The sequence below is a fragment of the Epinephelus fuscoguttatus genome, linkage group LG15 (assembly GCF_011397635.1).
Source record: "Epinephelus fuscoguttatus linkage group LG15, E.fuscoguttatus.final_Chr_v1".
Classification (NCBI taxonomy): domain Eukaryota; kingdom Metazoa; phylum Chordata; class Actinopteri; order Perciformes; family Serranidae; genus Epinephelus; species Epinephelus fuscoguttatus.
Window position 1 is genome coordinate 38933897 of NC_064766.1, and position 21650 is coordinate 38955546.

General features: G+C 40.5%; 1 protein-coding gene and 1 long non-coding RNA gene across 4 annotated transcripts in view; one reads left to right on the plus strand and one right to left on the minus strand.

Moving 5' to 3' along the window:
• Nucleotides 1–7: 7 nt before the first annotated feature.
• The window catches only part of myo10 (myosin X), a 178596-nt gene continuing 156953 nt past the window's right edge, over nucleotides 8–21650 (minus strand). For both annotated transcript variants that reach the window (XM_049598466.1, XM_049598465.1), the window contains exons 22-41: nucleotides 16268–16374; nucleotides 15949–16170; nucleotides 15021–15060; nucleotides 12860–13810; nucleotides 12541–12661; nucleotides 11085–11328; nucleotides 9337–9432; nucleotides 8461–8554; nucleotides 7012–7067; nucleotides 6278–6420; nucleotides 5434–5625; nucleotides 5126–5283; nucleotides 4219–4342; nucleotides 3533–3830; nucleotides 3240–3447; nucleotides 2866–3002; nucleotides 2636–2756; nucleotides 1973–2449; nucleotides 958–1149; nucleotides 8–142 (exon numbers count right to left, since the gene is read on the minus strand). In XM_049598466.1, coding sequence (XP_049454423.1) covers nucleotides 32–142; nucleotides 958–1149; nucleotides 1973–2449; nucleotides 2636–2756; nucleotides 2866–3002; nucleotides 3240–3447; nucleotides 3533–3830; nucleotides 4219–4342; nucleotides 5126–5283; nucleotides 5434–5625; nucleotides 6278–6420; nucleotides 7012–7067; nucleotides 8461–8554; nucleotides 9337–9432; nucleotides 11085–11328; nucleotides 12541–12661; nucleotides 12860–13810; nucleotides 15021–15060; nucleotides 15949–16170; nucleotides 16268–16374 — 4092 coding nt within the window. In that variant the 3' untranslated portion in view covers nucleotides 8–31. The remainder of the gene's footprint in view (nucleotides 143–957; nucleotides 1150–1972; nucleotides 2450–2635; nucleotides 2757–2865; nucleotides 3003–3239; nucleotides 3448–3532; nucleotides 3831–4218; nucleotides 4343–5125; nucleotides 5284–5433; nucleotides 5626–6277; nucleotides 6421–7011; nucleotides 7068–8460; nucleotides 8555–9336; nucleotides 9433–11084; nucleotides 11329–12540; nucleotides 12662–12859; nucleotides 13811–15020; nucleotides 15061–15948; nucleotides 16171–16267; nucleotides 16375–21650) is intronic.
• Nucleotides 3720–8583, plus strand: LOC125902323 (uncharacterized). 2 transcript variants are annotated; one of them, XR_007451078.1, is made up of 4 exons: nucleotides 3720–3852; nucleotides 4242–4437; nucleotides 5077–5242; nucleotides 8454–8583. It is a non-coding gene; the product is annotated as an uncharacterized LOC125902323 (long non-coding RNA). The 2 variants fall into 2 exon arrangements; XR_007451079.1 differs by lacking the exon at nucleotides 8454–8583 and adding an exon at nucleotides 6934–7056.

The following is a 21650-nucleotide window of genomic DNA, read 5'->3' on the forward strand; positions in this document are numbered from 1 at the left end:
CCTTAAGGTGAAAGGTTAAAGGGGGCGGAGTTCACCAGGCGCTACACTGACTGCCATGGCTGCTGACGGACTGACAGTTGCTGTAGCGCTTCTTGACGATCATGCTGATGTAGGCCTTCATCAGTTTGGCGATGTCCATCACCTGAGGAGGAACATAAGAGCAGTATTAATACAGCTCACAATGTTTCAGGATTTAAGGTTGGTGTTTTATTTCATTATCTGTGTGTGAGATGTTTACACCATTTATTTATTTGAATGGATTTATGGTTAGATGCCTGACATGAGGTCTGTGGTCAACACAAGCCTTAGAGATTTTCATGTTCTGTTCTACAATATAAACTATTTCAGCAAATAGCCGACTCGTGAATTCTGAAGCTTCTGTGTATTTTAGAAAAGGCGGATGCTAACAAGAAGCTAATGAGACTACAGAACGTCATTACACCAAACATGGCTTTACAGCTTTACTTGTGGGGGTGATGTTAAGTTTTGCGACCACTGTGTAGTTTATGGCCTGATGTTAGCTTTTTACAAATGGCGATAGCATTTACGCTTCAAAAACCATAGAAGTGTTGCTCATTTGTGAAAATTATGAACAATTACTGAACAAAATGTGTAAGTATCATGTATATTTGTTTGCCACAGAGCTTATTTTCTGCAATAATCCAAAATGAAATGGAAGACAGCATTGGCTTTTTGACCATGGAACCAGGGCAACGTACTATCTGTGTCGGCTTACAGAAAAACGTCATCTCTGAAGCACGCTATGGAATCACTGCTATCAGTGGATTCACTCGCCAAGACGAACTGGTGCCTGCTTTTCTGTTAGCTGAACTGTGACAGGTGAATATAGCTAATTGTAAAATGATCTGACAGCGCTGATGTTACTGAACATCCTTCAAAAACTCAAATTTATTTCAACATCAGGAAACACAGTAGTGTTTGTTGCGTTGTACGTACCATTTGCGTTTCAAAGACAATCTCTCTGCCCTCCACGGCAATCTTGTAGGCGTTGGCCAGCGGAGCTCCGAAGGAGAGAATCTGTTCATAGGGGAAAACCTCCAGAGGCCACGGCTCCCCTCGTTTGTACACAGATATGGCTTCCCGGCTCACGCCCAACCACAGCTCAGTAGGGAACGCTCCGTCACGACACTAAATGAAAAGCAGAAACAACATGCATGAGGGCTGGCCTGTCATACGCTTCTGATCAGGTTCCAGTGGTGGAAAAAGTATTCAGCAACACCAGAGTGTAGACTGAAATAAAGTATACTTAAAGTTTTCGAAAGAAAAAATACTAATTATTTCAGACAAATATATGTATATTTTATTATTGAATTATATTCAGGATAAGACATACTTTATTGATCCCCAGGGGACAACTGTGATACATTACAGTCTCTCTGATGTAAAGCATAGAGAAAGTAGATATAAGAAGTATGTAAAACATAAAAATATGTGCATTATGCTACAATGTTTAACATTAGTATGTGAAATATTTAATAGAACTAATATATTAAGTATGTAAATTGTGTAAAATTATGAAAATGGAGATGGTCAAGTAAAGTATTATTACCTCAATTTTGATTTAAATAAATATTTTCCTTGATTCTTTGATATTTAAAAATCAAATACCACTCATCAATTCTTTTGGATGTAAAATAGGCTACGTGTCAGTATTCCAACTAGGGCTGCAACTAACGATTATTTTCATTGTCAACTGATCTGTGCATTATTTCTTCAATTAGTTGACTAATCATTGCAGCCCTAATTCCAACACACATATTCTTATGAATACAGTTTGTGTCAGAGTTTGAAATGTCTGTTATTTGTTTGAAAAATATATTAATAAAGAAAAAATAAAGAAGAAAAATATACATATAATTCCATTAAATTTGACAGAATGTAACAAAATAGCAAACATTCAAACAATTGATCCAACAAGTTAGCAAACAAATAAAAAAACATTTGTTCTCACCTCTACATTGAACAGTGTGGATCCGTATCCCTGCCACTCCTTCACCACAGTCATGTATTTGACCATGGCCTGTTCCTGGTTCATCCCCTGCAGCTTCCTCCACTTGTCCATCACGCTGGTTTTCACCGCCGCTGCCTCTTCCCTCATCCACACCTCCAGGCTGTTCTCCTCCTCCAGTTTCTGCCGACTCAGCGAGCCGCTCCTGAAGCTCCGCCTCAGCGTCCCCTCCAGGAAGCTTGAGCGTTTCCTCTCTGACGTCCCAGAACGGTCTGCCACTGAGCCGGTGCCTGGAGCGAATGTCTTGGCCGAGTTCTGCACCCGGGCCCGCAACCGTGCCATGGGGAACACCTGGGACATTTCAGGGATGTTGGCCTGGGGGTTGTGATCGGCCAGGAGGTACTGAAGTCTGAGGGCAGCCAGGAACTGAAGAGTCTCCTCAGGGCCTGGATACTGACCACGAATGACTGCTTCATGAGCCTGTAGAGAGATGACACACAGAAAACGTAGGATAAATACAGCATCCAGAACAACTGCCTCAGTGAGTCAGCTTCAGTTTTGTTAGTTTTTAATTGCGGGTGCAGATTATCTGTTAAACTCTGATGGATCCTCCGTCAGCCTGATGGCTCTCTACAAGGGAAAAATGACTGTTTGGTTGTGTCTTACCTGTTCAAACATGAAGGCAAACTCCACGCTGTCTTTGGGAACATTGTCTGTGTCCAAGAAGCAGTAGAGCTTGAAGTAAAACTTCCAGCCGGTGTTGTGTTCGTCTGGGCTAGCTGAAAGCCTGGAGACCAGAGAGAAAGAGTTCATAAAGACCAGAAGCAGAAAGCACTCGTCTGCTTCAGACACAAAAACATGCTCCAGCAAACATACACAGATGCCATGACGCTTACTTTTCAAACTTGGCGAGCACGTCAGCCACCACAGTGCGGCTCTCGATGGCTTTCTCTGTGGTGTCGTTGTGTTCAAACAGAGCAAACATGTTCCTGCTGTCCTCCATAGCCAGGCCTCGGATCAGCTTCTCCACCACCTGACACACACACAATACACACCAACACTATTTTTAGAAGCGCGACCTAATCATCCACAGTTGTATTTTTTCAAATGTACAGATCAGATGAAATCAAACAATTTAAATTCAAATGATATTACTACCATTCAAAGAAAGGTGGAAGGTAAAAAGGCTGGTTAGCCAAAACTGAAGTATGAACTGTTTTTTTAGGAGAAGCGGAGCAATGTTTGAAGATGTTTAATGCCAGTCACCCACCTCTCCAGCTGTTGTGTGTGAGTTGATAGTGATCTTGCAGGAGCCTCCTCCATGGCAGTGAACAGTGGTGCTCATGTCCTGCCGGGCCACAATGGAGCGGATCTCCTCCTGCGATGGGACGTTCTCCCTGGCTCGAGTCTTCCTCAGAGAGTCGAGGGCGAAGGCGGCGTAACGATCCATCTCCGAACCAGGGAAGAGCTCTCGAGTTCTTTGGAGAGAACGATTTGGATTGGCCAATGTAAGAGAGATTACACCAAAGTAAGAACTTCGTTCATTAGCAAACATGCTAATACCTCTTCAGGTGGAACTTGAGGTATCTGAGGATGCTCCTGGTTGGGATGAAGGTGCAGCACATGCAGGCCAAGATCTTCCAACTGCAGAGGTTCCCGGGGCTGCCCGGCTGCGGCGGCCGTGTCGTCTGCTTGATCAGCTGGCAGTAGAGCTCGTCCCGCAGCGGTTTGAGCTCCTGGCCCGTCTGCAGGATGCCCTGGATGATGGGCACCGGGTCGGCCACGCCCTCCAGGTGCTGCAGAGAGCTGAACACTTTGAGGGCTTCGTCCTGCAGCGTCGTGTAGCTTCTGTTTCTCGGAGCTGAGTGGAGCAGAGGGAGGAGGTTAGTGATGTATTTCATGGCCCTTTTAGAGGGCAGTAGTTAAAGCACTTGTGGCTCAAATGTTACAAACAGCCATTTAATGCATCAGAGTAAGTCAGTAAACCTTAACTTTCTCTCATATAATTAAATTACAGATTAAAAAGCATAAAAGGGAGATTTTTAAAGAGGTGAAGCCTGATAGCTTAAAACAACGAGGGTACTGGATTACTCAACCTAAAAAAACAGTAAAGTGTGAATATTCTTCATGCTACATAACATTCTTAGTTTGAAATAAAAAAGAAAAATGGGATTTATATTTACTAATATTTCAGTCTTATCTATGACTGTCCCTGTTTTTTGTTTCTACTGTGTATCTGTGTGACTCACTGGTGAGGTGGATGTCTCCATAGGGCAGCGGCAGCAGTGGCGAGTGCAGCGGATGGTGGCTGTAGCGAAGGATGGGGTTCCTCTTGTAGATCTGTTCCACCACCTCTGAGTTCAGACAGTTCTCCTGCAGAGAGCAGAGGGGTCTGACTTTAATACGACGCTCTGCTGATGATCTGAGGGTTGGGACCGGTTGCTCTAAACACTATGTTTTCTCCTTAGGTAAGACACTTGAGGCTTAATTTCTCCTTAGCTGAGGGAGTGACACAGTTGCACAGAATCCCTTAAAACAATTCCTTAGTTAGAGAAAAAATATTAACTCATTTACTGTGTGGAAAGAGATTTTACAGTGGTAGAAGTTTCCATGAAGACTGTTTGCTTGGATGAAAATTAATTCAGTTAAATCTATAGTTAAATCAAAAGCGTATCCACTAGGTTCTCCTGGCTGCAGAACACTCTTCTCAAGATGTAATAGTTTCGTCATTCATCACCATAAACTTGGTCATGTTGCAGTTGCGATAGAGGTACCTTAAGTTGTTTTTTTTTTTTTTGTTGTTGTTTTTTTTTTACCTTGCTTTGGTTGCTAAGGTCTTTTGAGCAACAGTCTAGAGATTCCTCCAGTATAAGACCAAGACCATTAATACTTAAGGGAAAATTTGAAGGAAACCTTGAGGAGACTTAAGGGTATTTTGTGCAACTGATTTTATTTTGAAGAAACCTTAACTAGGCTTTTAAGGAAAATCTTAACACAAGGTATTTTGTGTAACCGGCCCCTGAATTTTGGATTTATGATTGTATGATTCAAACCGACTTTACAATGATCCTTCTCTACATTAATTCATCTGTACCATCCTCCCTTAGCTGCTGGTGGGAACTACGACGACATGGAGCTTCTACACAGGTCTCCTACCTTGATGTCCTGGATGAGCTGCTGGGTCGGCGTGTCGATTGGAGCTTTGGTGTCGATGACGTTCTGGATGGAGTTGGCCCAACGTGTGGCCTCATTCAGCAGCTTACAGTAGAGACGGTACGAGTGTTTACGGCCGTACACGATCACGTTCCAGTAGCCTGTCGGGAGGATGACACCAAAAAGAGCCGGAAGAAATGAGTCACGTTAAACAACATGGCAAAGGTACGATCGTTTCTGGCTCTGAGATGGGATTTGGCATTTTGGTTCAGTTCAGTCTTAAATTACAAATTGCTATTTATTTTTCTTACCGGTTTCTTTGTAGACCTTTTCGTCCGGCTGAACCACTGAGCAGAGGCTGTTCAGCACCAGCGTTCCCAGCTTCAGGGCGTTACGTTCTGAGCTCTTATAGTAGTCTAGGGAATTGTGGGTAAGCAGGAACCAGCGCTTCTTCAGCTTCAGTGAGGTTTTGGTACTGTTCTTCATCTCTTTGTGCAACCAGCCTGGAGGAAATCAAAAAGAAAAATCAGATACTTGTGTTGCTAGGATTCTCTCTTTTCACTTTTAGAAGTCATTACAAAAGATGCACAGTCAGCCTGACGCTGCAGCAGAAATCCCAGACTGTGAAAGCACTTCATTTTAGTTCAACCTGCAGAATGTTTCCCAGAGGCTGAATGTGCAGGTTATTCCACTAAAACGCTAACATTTTGTTTTGTCCAATAAGCTTAATTTTAGGTCAGTTTTGTGTTTTTCTCCAGAGGTAGTTGATGCCTTTTAAATTTAGAAAAATAGAAAAAACTTTAATGGAGTTTGGTGTGAGCTGTCACATATGCAAACCTAGAGATATACACATTTTTAAAGTTCAGACAACTGCAAACTATTTTATTTTATCTGCAACACTTTGATGTACTTTTAAATTAACTGATATATTCTTAACTTGTATTTTAGGAGTTACTTACGGGGCCAACAAATGTATACGACTACATAAGCAATTATTTTTTTACTCCTTCAAGTTTAAAAAAAAGAAGAAGTAAAACTTAACAAGTAAAACAAAAGTTTATAAAGTAAAGCAGTCACAATAAGTCACCAGCTGCCACATCAAACTTACAAACTTGCTGTAAAATTAAAAAGGACATTAAGTGATTGCGTGGTCACCTCGGATGATGAACTCCTGCCCGTCGACGCGGGTGTCTCCCTTGGAACGCTGCAGTAGAGTGATCCAGTGGTGCATCTCCTCAGGTGTGTCGGCGTTGCAGTGCAGCACGCGGTTCGCCGTGATCATGACGAAGGAGTTGGGTCTGTGGCAGTTCAGAAATGCAGTTAGAATAATCATGAGGAGGGAGAAAATCCATAATCACAGTCTCAGTCGCCTGGTTGACTTCAGTGGAATAAAACACAACTCTGATTTTCAAACTAGGGTAAAGAAGATATTCTGAGCAGTGTGAAGTAACAAAGCAATTGGTTTTGTGTAAGAAGATTGTTTAGACACATAATTTTTAAACCTGAATGAAGAGCAGCACCCCCTAGTAGCTCAATGAAAAATAAAACAAAAATGTATCATGGCATAGAGTTTGCTGCTTTTACATTTTAGAGAGACCTTTCAATTTGAGCAGAGCTTTGTGATGTTGTAGACCATTTTTGCCATAAATGTAAATTGAGTCACTCAGCAGCAAGAATAGCAGGACACTACAGAAGAAAACACACCTGAGCTGTTGTAAAGCTGAGGGTTATTAAACCTAATGCCACCGTTTAAAGCAGCGTCAGAGTGCTTCTATCTAACGCACACTTTCTGTCTCTTCACTTTGCTATAGTGTGTGAAACAGTGTGTGAAGCGGTGCAGATGTGCACAGAGAAAATCCAGAGATGTGACGTGTGATGCGGGTCCTCACCTCTCCGGATTATCTGACGCACAAACCGAATCGATCATCCCCACATCCAGCGTGCCCTGAAGACACAGAGGGAGAGAGGACAGTTCAGTGACAGTGTTCAGGGGTTGGATAATGAGTTTGACCTTCCTCTGCCCCGGGGAAACCAATTATCTCTCTTGCACACGAGGATAAAAGCAGGCAGCAACACATTCACTCACAAGTACAACACAAAAAATAGGATGTGGTATTTGTGTCCTGTCAGTTCAACACACACGACTTCAACAGAATACAAAAGAACTAAAAGTGTGTGGCTCCATGAATATAAAATACATCTAGAAGTGTGTGCAGATTGACCGCTAGGTGAATTCTAAAGGTGGCATAGTTGTAAAAAGCTGAGAGTAACAGCACTCCAAGTTTATCAAATTTTATTTTGCCACACAGACGTTTTGAGTCTGGCCCTTCTTCAGTGTGCTCTGTCAGAGCACACTAAACTCGGAGTGCTGTTACTCTCAGCTTTTTGAATTTTATACTTCATTTGGAATTCAGCACCCAGTTTTTTGTTTCTGTGAGTTCAGTGCATTGTCTCCTAGTTTTGATACAGTTGTAAAAAGCCAATGATAAAAAAAAAGATCAGATACAGATTTGACAACAGACACGAGTTGAGATCCATGAACGGGAAACTGCCTGCAAAATGACCACTTGTGTATCAATTACTTGACCGTTGTTGCTTTGAATTCGTAAGGAAAGCTGTTTTTCTTACGTGTCTCCACGGTGAACGCAGAATCCAAAATTGGGTCATTGGGGTCCACGTTTATCAACAGTCTGTACTGACTTGGATCATACTGCATGAGTTGTGGGAGTGTGTAAAGGATTGTTTGAATGATGTAGTTTTGCTTTTGTTAAATGTGGTCTCCGTTTATTTTAAGTCATGAAGAATTTTTTGGATTCTTCGTTCACTGGTCATTTTGCAGATTAAGTGTTCTTTTAAGTTCTGCTTTTAACTAAAACTTTGCTTTTATTCTGAAGCTGTTTAAAAGAAATAATCTAGTGTGAAGATTACAAACACAGACCAAGTTTGGGAGATTTTTCTACACCATTTTTATTGAGCTGTCTATCCTTATAATACCTCTGCATATATTAGACCACAGGATTAGATCTTGAACTACACAGAGTTTGAACACACTTTCTCTTGTCAGGTTTGGTGTTGGATACTGTATCTTATGATGTTTTGATTTATAGTGTTTTTGTGATTCATATAAAGTGAGCAACAAAAGATAAACTGACTGTGTCAAGGTGCTGAATCCAGTAGAAACAGTATGAAGTCAGTCATGCATTAGTTGTGGAGTTTATGGTGTTGGGGAAATTATTTTGATCCCATTCTGCTGTTGTTAAGACATAAAGTGTCAGCATACAGCATCATAACTCTTTCTACAATTTCTCACAATGCTTTGCCTTCCCCGCAGTACTCACCACAGCATTCTGGGGGTTGGCCTGCTCATCGTGCATCTCTCTGATCTCCTGTTCTGTCGAGCCATGGACCTGACTCAGCACGCTGAACCACTGGCTGTAACCATGGAGATGACATCATCATTATCATCATCATCATTACAAATTACAGAGTTTATCTTGGAATCATTTTAATCAAGTTCTCTCATGAAAGGATATAATTGTGTCTAGATGTCTTTGGGTTTGTGCTCATGGATTGTCATGCAACATCATTTTGTGTTTTAGGCCTGACTAATTCTTCTTCTAAACTTCAACAGGTGTGTATGTTTCAACAGTTTTCTTATCACACATGTACGACGTAGAAATCAACACACAAAGAGGAAACTTTATATGTTTTTCAGATGTTGAAGGATTTTGACTGCATTAAATAAACGTTTGTCCAGTGAAATATTATGATAGAAATATAACATATTACCTTTTTGGAAAATGTATTAATGCTTCCCTATTACTGTCTATGTGTGTCAATATACCGTACAGGAAACAACAGGAATAATAAAAGCATATATGTGTGTGTACAAATTAAGCAGGAATGAAGGTCATTCTGTGTTGAGACTGATTCTGTCTGAGACATATGGAGCTGATGTTTGCTCACACAGAGAGAGGCTGGCACTGTAAACCTGCTGCCAAAAAACACACATTTCACCATCCTGTCACTGCAGATATATCAAGGAAATGGAATGTCCCTCTGAGAGGAAATCAATGTGTTGCCAGGAGCAACAGCAAACCCACCCCACAGCGACAATTCCTCCTCCTCCTCATTCTCTCTGTGACTGATAGTGTATGTAAATGACAGTGGGTTTAAGGCTGATATGGAAATAAAAGGATTTGAACACAATTTACCTGGCATCCTCGGCAGACTCTGCAATCAGGTGGTAGGTCCGCTCTGGCATAACAATGTTGATTCCATTCTCCTTACCAGTGTTGTCAATGATTTCTCTGTAGATTACATGACCAAAAAAAAGTCATAAAAACACGATACAATAGTATGTCCAAAAAAGTCATAAAAATGCTATATTACCTCAAAAAAAAGTCATGAAAAGGCATAAAAACATCATGGTATACTGTTTCAAAAACTGTTGAAAGAACATAGTATAGTATGTCAAAAAGTCATACAAATGCTATGGTACCTCAAGAAAGTCATAAAAATGGTATAAAACTGTCATAGTATACTATGTCAAAAAAAAGTAAAAAAAAAACCATCCTAATATAGTATGTCAAAAAGGCACAAAAAAGGCAAAATTGTCATAGGATACTATGTCAGAAAAAAAAGCCATAAAAACATTATATTATGTCCAAAAAAAGTAATAAGAATGCTATGGTACCTCAAGTAAGTCATAAAAAAAAGTCATAAAAACGTCATAGTATAGTATGTCAAAATAAGCCATAAAAACATTATAGTATGTCAAATAAAGTCATAAAAATGCTATGGTACCTCAAGTAAGTCATAAAAATGGCATAAAAACATCATTGTAAGGTATGTCAAAAAAGTCATAAAAACGTCATAGTATACTGTCAAAAAAGTTGAAAAAACATCGTATAGTATGTCCAAAAAAGTCATAAAAACATAGTATGTCGAAAAAGTTATAAAAACGTCATAGTATACTATGTTAAAAAAGTCGAAAAAACATCGTATAGTATGTCAAAAATAGTTATAAAAACATTATAGTATGTCAAAAAAAAAGTCATAAAAATGCTATGGTACCTCAAGTAAGTCATAAAAACGGCATAAAAACGTCATTGTAAAGTATGTCAAAAAAGTCATAAAAACGTCATAGTATACTATGTCAAAAAAGTTGAAAAAATATCATAGTATAGTATGTCAAAAAAAGTCATAAAAACATTATAGTATGTCAAAAAAGTCATAAGAATGCTATGGTACCTCAAGTAAGTCATAAAAATGGCATAAAAACGTCATTGTAAAGTATGTCAAAAAAGTCATAAAAACGTCATTGTATAGTATGTCAAAAAAAGCCATAAAAACATTATAGTGTGTCAAAAAAAGTCATAAAAATGCTATGGTACCTCAAGTAAGTCATAAAAATGGCATAAAAACGTCATTGTAAAGTATGTCAAAAAAATCATAAAAATGTTATAGTAAACTATGTCAAAAAAGTCAAAAAACCATCATCATATAGTATGTCAAAAAAAGTCATACAAACATAGTGTACTATGTCAAAAAAAAAGTCATAAAAACGCTATGGTACCTTATAAAAGTCATAAAATGGCATAAAAACGTTATGGTATGACAAAAAGACAAAAAAAAAGTCATAGTGCAGCTTGTCAAAAAAAGGCAAAAAAGTCCTAAAAACATCATAGTCTGTCAAAAAAAGTAATAAAAATGCATAGTACCTCACAAGTCAGTAAAAGTCATAAATATGTCATAGTATATATACATATAGTATATGTCAGAAAACCTGAAAAATGTCATAATATCATATGTCATCAAAAATGTCATAGTTAAGTATGCAAAGAAAATCCTAAAAAAAATACATAGTACGAGATGCTTCAAAAATGTCATAGTTTAGTATGTTTTAAAAATGTCAGAGTTTAGTATGTCATGAAACCCCCCACACCCCCATGATGCTTACTTGGCATCATGCATATCCAGCACACCCTTCATCTTGTCTTCGCCGTCGTTCTCAAAGTACATGAGCTTGCTCTGCCGCAGCACAAACCAGCGACGCTTCCAGTTTCGGCGCGAAAGCGTAGATGAGCCCCCGCCCTTCTTGTGCAGCCAGCCCTGCTTCAGAGCTTCCTGCTTGGCCCGAAACCACAGGAAGGTCTCGTCCTTCAGAACACACCAGCGCCGCTTCCATGTGTTCATCAGGCCGCCTGGAGAGGAAAATATGACATTTTTACATGTGTGTTCACACCCTTCTGCTTCCTATCTGTAACTGCAGGGGGACAGAGGGACGTTATGTATATGACATGACATTTGATGCATTAAACCACCTGGGGGGCAGAATTTGATATGAGGCTGGACTATAATTTCTTAATACTAATTACGTCCATGTCTGAAATGTCTGAAAACATGGATGCTTTACACACATCTTCTCCCCAACAACACAGAAGCTGTATGCAATCAGCACAGTTTCAAGGTGGACACCCAGGATTGGTACCACCAATTTAGTATCCGACACATTGTCTCCACTTCTGTTCCTAACTTATGACGCTGAACATTGGCCAGAAAAAAAGGGTTTTTGCCGAACATTATGATGTCACAGTGAAGCTGACCTTTGACCTTTTGAATATAAAATACCATCACTTCATCAATACATCCTATTAGACATCTGTGTGAAATTTTGTCATAATTACATATGAATTCTTGAGTAATGGCCAAAAACATGTTTTATTAGGGCTACAGGGACCTTGACCTTTGACCTTCCACTGCCATATTCCAATCAGTTCAAGTAGATGTTTGTACCAAATTTGAAGAAAATCCCTCAAGGTGCTCCTGAGATACTGTGTTCACAAGAATGTGATGAATGAGGTCATGGTGACCTTGATCTTTGACCTACATCCACCAAATTCTAATGAGTTCATCATTGCATCAAAGTGATTGGCCAAATTTGAAGGAAGACCATCAACTTGTTCATGAGAATGAGATGCATACAAGGTCTCAGTGACCTTGACCTTGGACCACCAAAATCTAATCAGTTCGTCCTTGAGTCCAAGTGAAAATTTACGCCAGATTTGAAAAAAAATTCTCTCAAGGCATTTTTGAGATATTGCGTTCACAATGAAACAGTGAAGTCACAATGACCTTGACCTTTGGCCACCAAAAACAAATTGTATTTGTGCCACATTAGAATAAATTCCGTAAAGGCATTCTTGAGATATCGCATTTACAAGAACAGGACAGATGGACCGACAACCTGAAAACGTACTGCCTCTGGCCATAGCTCTCACTTGCGCCGAGGAATAAAAATAATGAGATGAAACAGTAACAAACAATTATCTGATCCTGGTTTGACATAACGTTACTGCACCCTCTCTGGTCATCGCCTTCTTAAATAAGTGTAAGTACTGTAATGAAGGAGATACCTTTGATGAAGAGGAAGCTGTGGAAGTATGGAAGCGTGACGCAGCTGTAGACGGAATCCCGTCGATATGACAGCTCATCATCGGTGTCGAACCTGTCGAAGTCATCCTCGCTGTCCTCAAACTGGAATACAAACAACACAAATGAGACACTCAAGATGTGGAACATTAGCACTACTGAATGGATTTATTGTTAGTAGCGGAATACTTTGAGCACTTTGTAACAAAAAGACATGGCGACGTGTATTAGCAAGGGTTACCATTATTTTGGCTGAATAATAAACAATCTAAATGTCTTTGGGGATACTGAGACCCAACTCACTGATGACTGCGCTCCCTCCGAGCTGAAGCGGTAAGCCCCTGAGCTGTTGTACGTTCCTACAGAGCCGCGGTAGTCAGGAGACCACTGGCCGCTGCGAGGGTTGGAGAAGGCCACGCTGCCACTGGACACGATGGCACCCTCATCGTAGTCATCCTGGTCGTAGTCCGAATCCTCATCTGGCGGTATGAGCTCCACCAGGTCATCAGATTGAGCCTCAGATGAAGCCTGAGGGTGACAGTAGGCTGAGTCCCCACTGGATGAGACACTGTGACAGGCGGGGGGCACTGGTGGTAAAGGCAGTGGCTGGTGAAGCAGGGTGGTTGGCGGCAGTGGTGGTGTCACACCATCATTGGCGTATGGGTCTTCTTCAGATGAGTCATCACTTGTTCGGATTCCACTTGTCCGCTGGCCGTCCGAGTGGCCATGCTCGCTCGGGTTTGGCGAGTCTTTAAAGGCCTCATCATCAGCCCCGAAGCCTTCGTCGACCTCCTCCTCATCATTGCCTCTCCTCCGTCCACCCTCTTTCTCCTTCTCTTCCTCTTCCCCGACCCCCAAAGAGCTCTCGATGTTGCGCACGCACTCATCAATCTCGTCAAAGTTCAGCGAGTCAAGGAACTGCTGTGCCGCCTTGCACGCTTCGTCCTCCAGTCGCCTGAGCTCCTGGTCACGGAGAAGCTGCAGGCGGTTGAGGGAGGCCTCAGTCAGGGAGAGCTCCTGACGCTCCTTCTGCCTCTGCAGCGACTGGATCTCCCGCTCCAGTCGCAGGATCTCCTCTACCTGTGACGCCTCGTGAGGACGGATCGCCTCCTCCTCTTCAGATGCCTCCTCAACTGTCTCTGCTGACTCCAGTTCCTCCAAGGTGTCTGGTGATGTTGCAGCTGCTACTGCAGGCAAAGCCAGAGAAGCCAACTCCTCCCGATGAAGCTCTTCAATTAGTCTGGCCTCTTCAGCCTGAGGATGGAAACATGACAAAGGCTTTAACATTGTCTGACGGAAATAGCTTTGAGAGTGTGGTGCTCCCTCTTTCTAGTCATCTGCACAACAAACGATTGAGCTCGTAGCACTAAAAGCTATTTTGGACATCAGTTTTTAGGCAGAATAACTGCTTTCCTTATACCTCTAAAATGATATTCCTATAAAGACGAGTTCTAAAACTCTCGCAGCACAGTGGTGCAGTTAGCATTGTTGCCTGCCAGCAAGAAGGGTCCTGGTTTGAACCCAGGGTGGGGGGCTCAAACCCTGGTGTGGGGGAGCTGTTCTGTGTAGAGTTTGCATGTTCTTTTAATATCAGCATGGGTTTTCTCTGGGTACTTCAGCTTCCTCCCACAGTCCAAAAACATGCAGGTTAATTGGTGACTCTAAATTGTCCATAGGTGTGAATGTGAGTGTGAATGGTTGTCTGTCTCTCTGTGTCAGCCCTGTGATAGTCTCGCCCCAGTGTCAGCTGGGAAAGGCTTCAGCCCCCCCACGACCCTTATCAGGATAAGCAGTTACGGAAAATAAATGAATGAATGAATTCTAATGCAGCATTTCATCTTCTCACAACCTTTTTTCATGATACCGATGTCCCCAAAATTGCTGAAATAATTAGATTTGTATTAGAAATAGGTTAAAATGAATCTTACCACACTGGGAAAATGACTTTTTGGGCCAAATTATCGCCATAAATAACTGGGTAAGATGGACATTTTGGTGCATTCTTAATAACCGCCAAATGCTTTTTGGATCCAATCTTGCACAGTGCCACAATAACGTGAAGACTGTAAATACTGATGGAACAATAGGTTTCATAGAAAGCACTGACCTGTGTCTTGGTTGAAGAATATAATAATGCAGTGGTTCCCAACTATGAACACTTTATACAGAAGTACAGAAAATTTCTTGCACAGAGCATTTAATCTAAAGTACCGTTTCCTGCTGTAGAGTGAGCGACTACAGGACAGCTACTTGACAGAGACAGAGATCTAGCTTAACAACATGGCCAAATGCAATAAGAAAAATGTGTGTGACAGAGTGAAATTCAAACAAATTCAATGAATATTCAAATATGCTTTTAGGAGACTGGACTCCTCTATAAAAATCAAAAGTGAAATCTCTAAAATGAAAATGTCATCTACTTTTTACACACAAATCAACTCCATAATTATCAGTTTCGTTGTACCTCTCTGGCGAGTCTCTCAGCCTCCAGCCTCTGTCGCTCCCTGCACAGACACAAACAGACAGACAGACATCAGCTGACTGAAACAGACAGTAAGAGATAAGAAAAAATAGAAAAATAATTGCATTTCCTGTCTCATTGTGGCATTAAAGTCCTGTAAAATCCATCTAGATTATGGGTAGTAAAGGTCTGACAGGAAGTATACATCACCCATCCACAGCACAATGACAAAGAAGTATATTCTGAGTATCAAAGTAAGTGTGCATAATATATGATTTCGACTTCTACAATACATTTCATTTCTCTGTGAGACAGTGCGGGAAGAACTGTGTCACCTTCTCTTGGGGCTGTAGATACCGTTGAGGATACAAAGGTCATGTGCTCTGTATTATTTCTGGGAATTGGGGATTTTAATAAGTTTACATTGTACAATTATTTTTCTTGCTGACATGGTGACCTTTTTATGCCTGAATTTGATATTTTTTGGCTCATTATTCATTATTTTAGGCTGAAAATAGAAATTAGAATAAAGTGAGTTATTTTTTTTCAGCCTGGTATTAGAGAGTAGGCTTTGACAGCATTTAGACTCTAATAATAATAAATTCTAGCAGTTGAATAGGTGTCTTAAATGTGAAGTAAACACAATAAAGGCATTGTGAGGTGGAATTTGGACTCATGCATTTCTAAAATCCTGCCTACAGCTCATCCCTTCTTGGATTTTCTGCTGCTGCTTTGGTGGTTATGGCTGCCTGTTCTAACTACAAATGTCTTATTATGCAAATTACACACAACCCTAAAATGTAATGAGTAAACTGCATCACTGCTTGTGCACCAGTGAGCATTAGGTGTTAAAAAGGTTTGCATGAGAGCAGCAATTAGTAGAATTTGTATGATAATTCCACCAACTACTGCTTTGACTTGACCAGCCCACCTCTCCATCTCCTCCTCCAGCCTCCTGCAGCGCTCCTCCTCCTCCCTCCTCCTCCTCTCCTCCAGCAGCTGGCTGTAGGCCCGGCGGGCCAGCTGGCCTCGCACACGTTTCTGGAAGGTGAGCGCTGCCCAGCGGAGGACCAGGAACTTCCTCCTCCAGTAGAAGGCCCTGTAGTTCTTCTGAATGACCACAATGCACTGCAGCAGCTTCCTGTACTGCTTCCTGTGTGGAGGACGACATCAACAACAAATCAACACAATCAATCAACAAATGGTTTTTGATGTTATTGTTGAGCTGACTTTGGAATACTCAGTCGTACCTGGCCATGTAGCCCATGACGTGAGCCTGGATGATCATGGCTGCTCTCAGCACCTCCATCTCCCTCTGCTTCTCCAGGCGATGCTCCAGAGACTCCCGAAGAAAGACCTGAGAGGGGAGGAGGACAGAGGGAGAGAGAAAGTGGGGAAAGTGAAGAGATGAAGAAGTACAGTGGCAGGAGAATGAATAATTATTGTTATTCTATCACTGTCTATCAGATAAACGTTCCAGTTTGGGGTGTCATGATACAGGTATTGACAATAACCACGATATTTACAACTATCGATGTTATATAAATAATATACATAGGATAATATGTGTGTGATACTATTCTGTTTCTTTCTGTTCTTCCTTTGTCTCCCTCCCACAACACCTTTTCACTATCCATGAAGTATTATTGTTTATTTTGTCCACCTTTGTACAGTTATGGTTGCAGACTCTCTCCACCTCCATACACTTACATTTTGAGTGTAATTCATTGCCAAAAAAAAAGACAAAACGCAGTACGACAAAGTTTAAGATAAATTCGACTGACAGCATTATCATTATTCAAATTTTCTAGAACTGTTGTGATAATTTCATTATCTCTGTCTCCTCTAGAGATGATAATCATTACTCGAAAATCTGATATCGTGCCAGCCCTGATTCCAGTGCTGAAGATGAACACTTTTCTCCATTGAAACAAAGTTTAAATTAATGTTTAAAGCATGCATGCACAGACAAAAGAAAAGTCAGAGTACAACTTTGACAACTCTGTAGACTTTGGGAGCAGTTGGGAGAATGAAGAGATGTCTTTCAAGATCAATAACAGCAGTTTTTTTATGTGTTTGTTTGAAGCTTAAATGAAAATGTACATGACATTTATGGGTTAAAAAACATCTCAAACACATCCGCATAATACACAATTTACGAGTGCCAAGCTAATATATATTTGTAGATACTTAATACTGATTTCGAACATGTAAAAAATAGGCATGAACATAGAAACAAGCAGACAGAGAGAAAGTAATATTTACAAATAATGAAAAGCATAATGTAATAAAAGCACTTGTCAGTGTAATTACCAATTATCTTTGCCTTACAAAAAATATTAATATTACATATATATCTTAATCAAGTAGTCCTGCTATCATTTTATATTTGAATAAGTGAAGATATGAATTATACAGAGTATGTATATTAAATTCTTCCAGTATATACATGTGTGTACTGTGTGTGTTTTTTCCATATGCTTTAACCATCACAATGAAAATGGAGACTGTTGTTTGGTATTAAAACAGTAATGAATAGAATATTAACACATAATCTCCACTCATATAATACTCCAAGCCTCTCCTTAACACAGGTCACGCATTACATTCACTCTATTACACACATATTATGAATTTACAAGTGAACAGAATTAAAAAGAGACAGTTCCTCCTTCTTCTAGAACATTACCATTTAACAGACACCCCCTTCCAGAGCAACAATCGAAGAGAACAAAGCAGCCGACATAAATCAAATTCAGATCCTCCTCTCCTTTTGTTCCCGCTGCTAAAGACTGCAGATTACTGCAGCCAGTGATTTCGGCTACATCTCTCTGTGAAAAGACAGATCTTACAAGCACTTAGTGCAGCTGCCCGCTATAGGAGCCAAGCTGTCGTCCATTGATAGAGAAACTGGGCCCACTGAGGGATGCTGGGGGTTAATCCGATTAGGGAGGAGGAAAATGAGATATGGGACATGGTCTCGGGCGACAGAGATGGTGGGGAAATGTCACGGTGCTACGGGGGTACAGAAGTACAGATTGCCTTTCTCCTGTTGAATGATGTACCGTGTGTGTGTGTGTGTTGTTGGCAGAGTGACAGAGAGTTGATACCTCAGCGGTGAAGCACTAATGAGATTTTCAGGAGGAAATGCAAACTTGTCGGGGGGATTTGGATGTCACTGACGAGCACGTTGATTAACGGGGAAACATGCAGTACATGCCCCAGCATGTGCACACACGCACAAATACACCAGCATCTCCCTCTGAATTCAGATGTTGGGTCAGGTTGGGAAAGACTAAAATTGATTGATTGATTGATTCAGAGGTAAAAAGGAAAGAACTACAGTAGTGGTAGAGGTATTCAGAGCAAGAGAAACATACCACCATGTATACAAATTTGATTAAAAATGTCCAACACAGCAAAACAACTCATTACTCTGGACCTAATTTCACTTTCTCTAAGTTAACCAAGTTCAATTTAAGACTTTTTAAGACCTTTTTAAAACCGCCTTATTTCAAATTTAAGACCAAATCTGCAATGGAAAAACACATTATGGACATGTGTAAGTACTCTTTTCAAATAAACACACTAAAAACAAAATGTCATGGCTGTCATAAATGCTATTTATTACTGCAATTCTTAGGTCTATCCAATAATTGTAAACAGTCATTGGGTCTGTCAGGCTGGAGAAATTTTCACCGTGATGTGACCGAAAATATTAAGTCATAAAATCTGAACTCAAGACAATTTAAGACTTTTTAAGGACCTGTAGACACCCTGCAATCTCTTAAAATCCACTTTCCCCTTTTTTGTAACCATTTCACTGGCATTAAGGTTGGAAAAATCATCTTTTTTCACACTGTCTGGTAATATCATACATATCATCTGTCAGCTTGTATCAGATGTCACACTTATGCTACACTTGCAGTTCCTCAAATGGCCACTTGAGGCTGGATCCAAAAGCGAGTCAATCGTTATAGATCGCCATGTTACAATGCCCAACATTACAGTAGAAACAAACATGTTTACAGCCTGGTATATAAAATGTTTTTGGTCTCTGTAGCTAATTTTACTATTCATGACAACTGTACAGGGGACGAATTATTATATAACTCAACCATTTCTATTTTATTAAGGCTTAAAGTTACGCATAATTAAGGGCATGGTTGCTTTGAGTGACAGGCTGTCTGTGAGGATTCACCACATATGAGTCAGATCTACCCCTCACTCCTCCACAGTTACACCATCTCATTCAAATACGGTCACTTTTGGCTTCAAAAATCCAAGATGGCAACAGCTGAAATGCCAAACTAGAGGCTTCAAAATGGGAGTCCACAAATCAGTGGGTGATGACTTTGTAAGTCCCCACAATGTGTGATCAGGTTTATGTCCCCACAATGTGTGATCAGGTTTATGTCCCCACCATGTGTGATCAGGTTTATGTCCCCATAATGTAACCCACACAGGTAAACACAAACACACAGAGTGAAACATACACAAACATACAGACCTCAAACACACCCTCACTTTATTAAACAACTTCCAACATGAATCACACATGCTCAGAACATGTGGCCTCGTGTACGGGCACACATTTGCATCCCAATGAATTGAATAAGTAATCCTTTTTAATCATTACTATGCTAATTAGCACAACAAAGGCTGCGCTAAGCCTTGGTGCACTTTTGATTCTTGCTTTTGGGGCCTTTGGGAAGCACTGCTTGCCGTGACAGGTCAGGCCCGTGGAGAGAACAGAACCACAGGAGAAGCAAGAGGAGCCACATCACTTCCAGGAAATTAAGTTTGAGGTTGTAAAAAAAACCAAAAAACATCTTCCAGACAATAGTCAGGACATGTGCCGACTGAAAGGAACTGGAGGCTGGCTCGATGTAAATCTCACCGCACGAGGCAGCAGGACAAAGTAGCCGAATCCCTCTGAGGGAGATAGAATTGATTTAACGGTTTACAGGCAGTCGCAGCAGCAGGAACGGCTTTGTGATTCAGTGCTGAGAGAGGCTCTGCAGAGGGCTGTCAGGTGGTGTGACACCCACCCTGGTAACCACATCTAAAGCAAAGTCTGCAAACTAAAATGCAAACACAATATATGTTTTCATCAAAAAGTGAAGACATGAATAAAGACATGATTAAAAAATAAGGGCCACTTAATCTTTTGTAAATCTGGTAAATGGTGGCATTTCACTGCTGCCTTGTGACCAACCCAGATGCAACATACCCGACATGCTCCTGAATCAGCACAGAAGAAAACATTGGCACCGTACATTACTGCAAACCATGGATGTGTTACATTTGTACGTTGCATATCATATATATCATAGCAATGTTTCTAAAGTGACATAGCATAAGAGCTGACATCAGGAGAGGAGGGGAGCTGTGAACACTGCAGTCCGTTCTGTTTTGTTCTGAAAATGTCAACAAGCAGCCTCGTTCTGTGGACGATAAACAAGGCGTAGACTTCTGTCTGTGTCACCGGTAGGGATGGGAATCTCTCTGTGATAGACGATTCGATACGTATCTAGATACACGGGTTACAATACAATTCAAAAACGATATATTTTTAATACAGAGCGATTCGATACGATTTGATACAGTGTACGACCGATGCAGTTCGATACGATTCGATTCGATATGATTCGATATGATTCTATGGTTAACATTTAACATAATCACATAATCATAACATAACATTAATCATACATTATAAAATAAAGAAGCCAATTCTATAAAAGTGACATTCTTACAGTATTTTCAAATTTGTAAAAGACCACATCCCCAAGCATTGTTGCTGTATGGCACTGGCAAAAATAAAATAAAAAGACAAACAACAACAAAATCACATGTCAAATGTATTTATTTTTAGACATGGACCAAAAAAAGACTTGCTGAATGAAAATCATTTTGTTGGATGGGATCAATAGCTATAAAAATGAGAAGAAGTTTTAAACTTTAAGTGAAGTGAACTTTAAGTAAAATTTAAATGTTTTAAACCTACTTGTTGTGTTGTTTTTATGGTATTGTCCGTGTTTTTGTATGTATCTTATATGGACTTGAGTCTGGAATTAAGTTTATTATAACGCTGTACAATATAAACATAAAGCAGAATAAAATAATAACATGCAATGTAGGGGCAGAATCTGACATCTCCTGTTATTAGCTGATATCATGGACTGTGATGACTAGCAGCTTATCACTGACAGCATGTCAGACTATTTCTCTGTGTTTGCTACACTCTGTCATTTATAAAAAGATAAATCACTTTTCTATAATACAACAATGATATTTCAATGGAATAAATTACTTATTGACTTATTCATACTTCAAAAACAGCATCAATAAGTGATTAACATAGGGGGGATCAAAATAAAATAAATAAATAAAATAAAAATCAACCAGCCACCCTCCTCCCCTGACAAGTAAAGAACAGTCCCTAAAGTGCGCTGAGATTTGTGGAAATGTGAACGGCTCGTTTCTCCTCTGACACGTCATATACCTGTGTGCTGCTACGGCTCAGCTATTCAGGTATTTCTGGGCAGTCATGACACTGACGAAGACTTCTTGGAGCCTGGAGCCGGGCTTCTCGGTTGCTGGTAAGCCGTTATCTTGCACCGCGGAGCA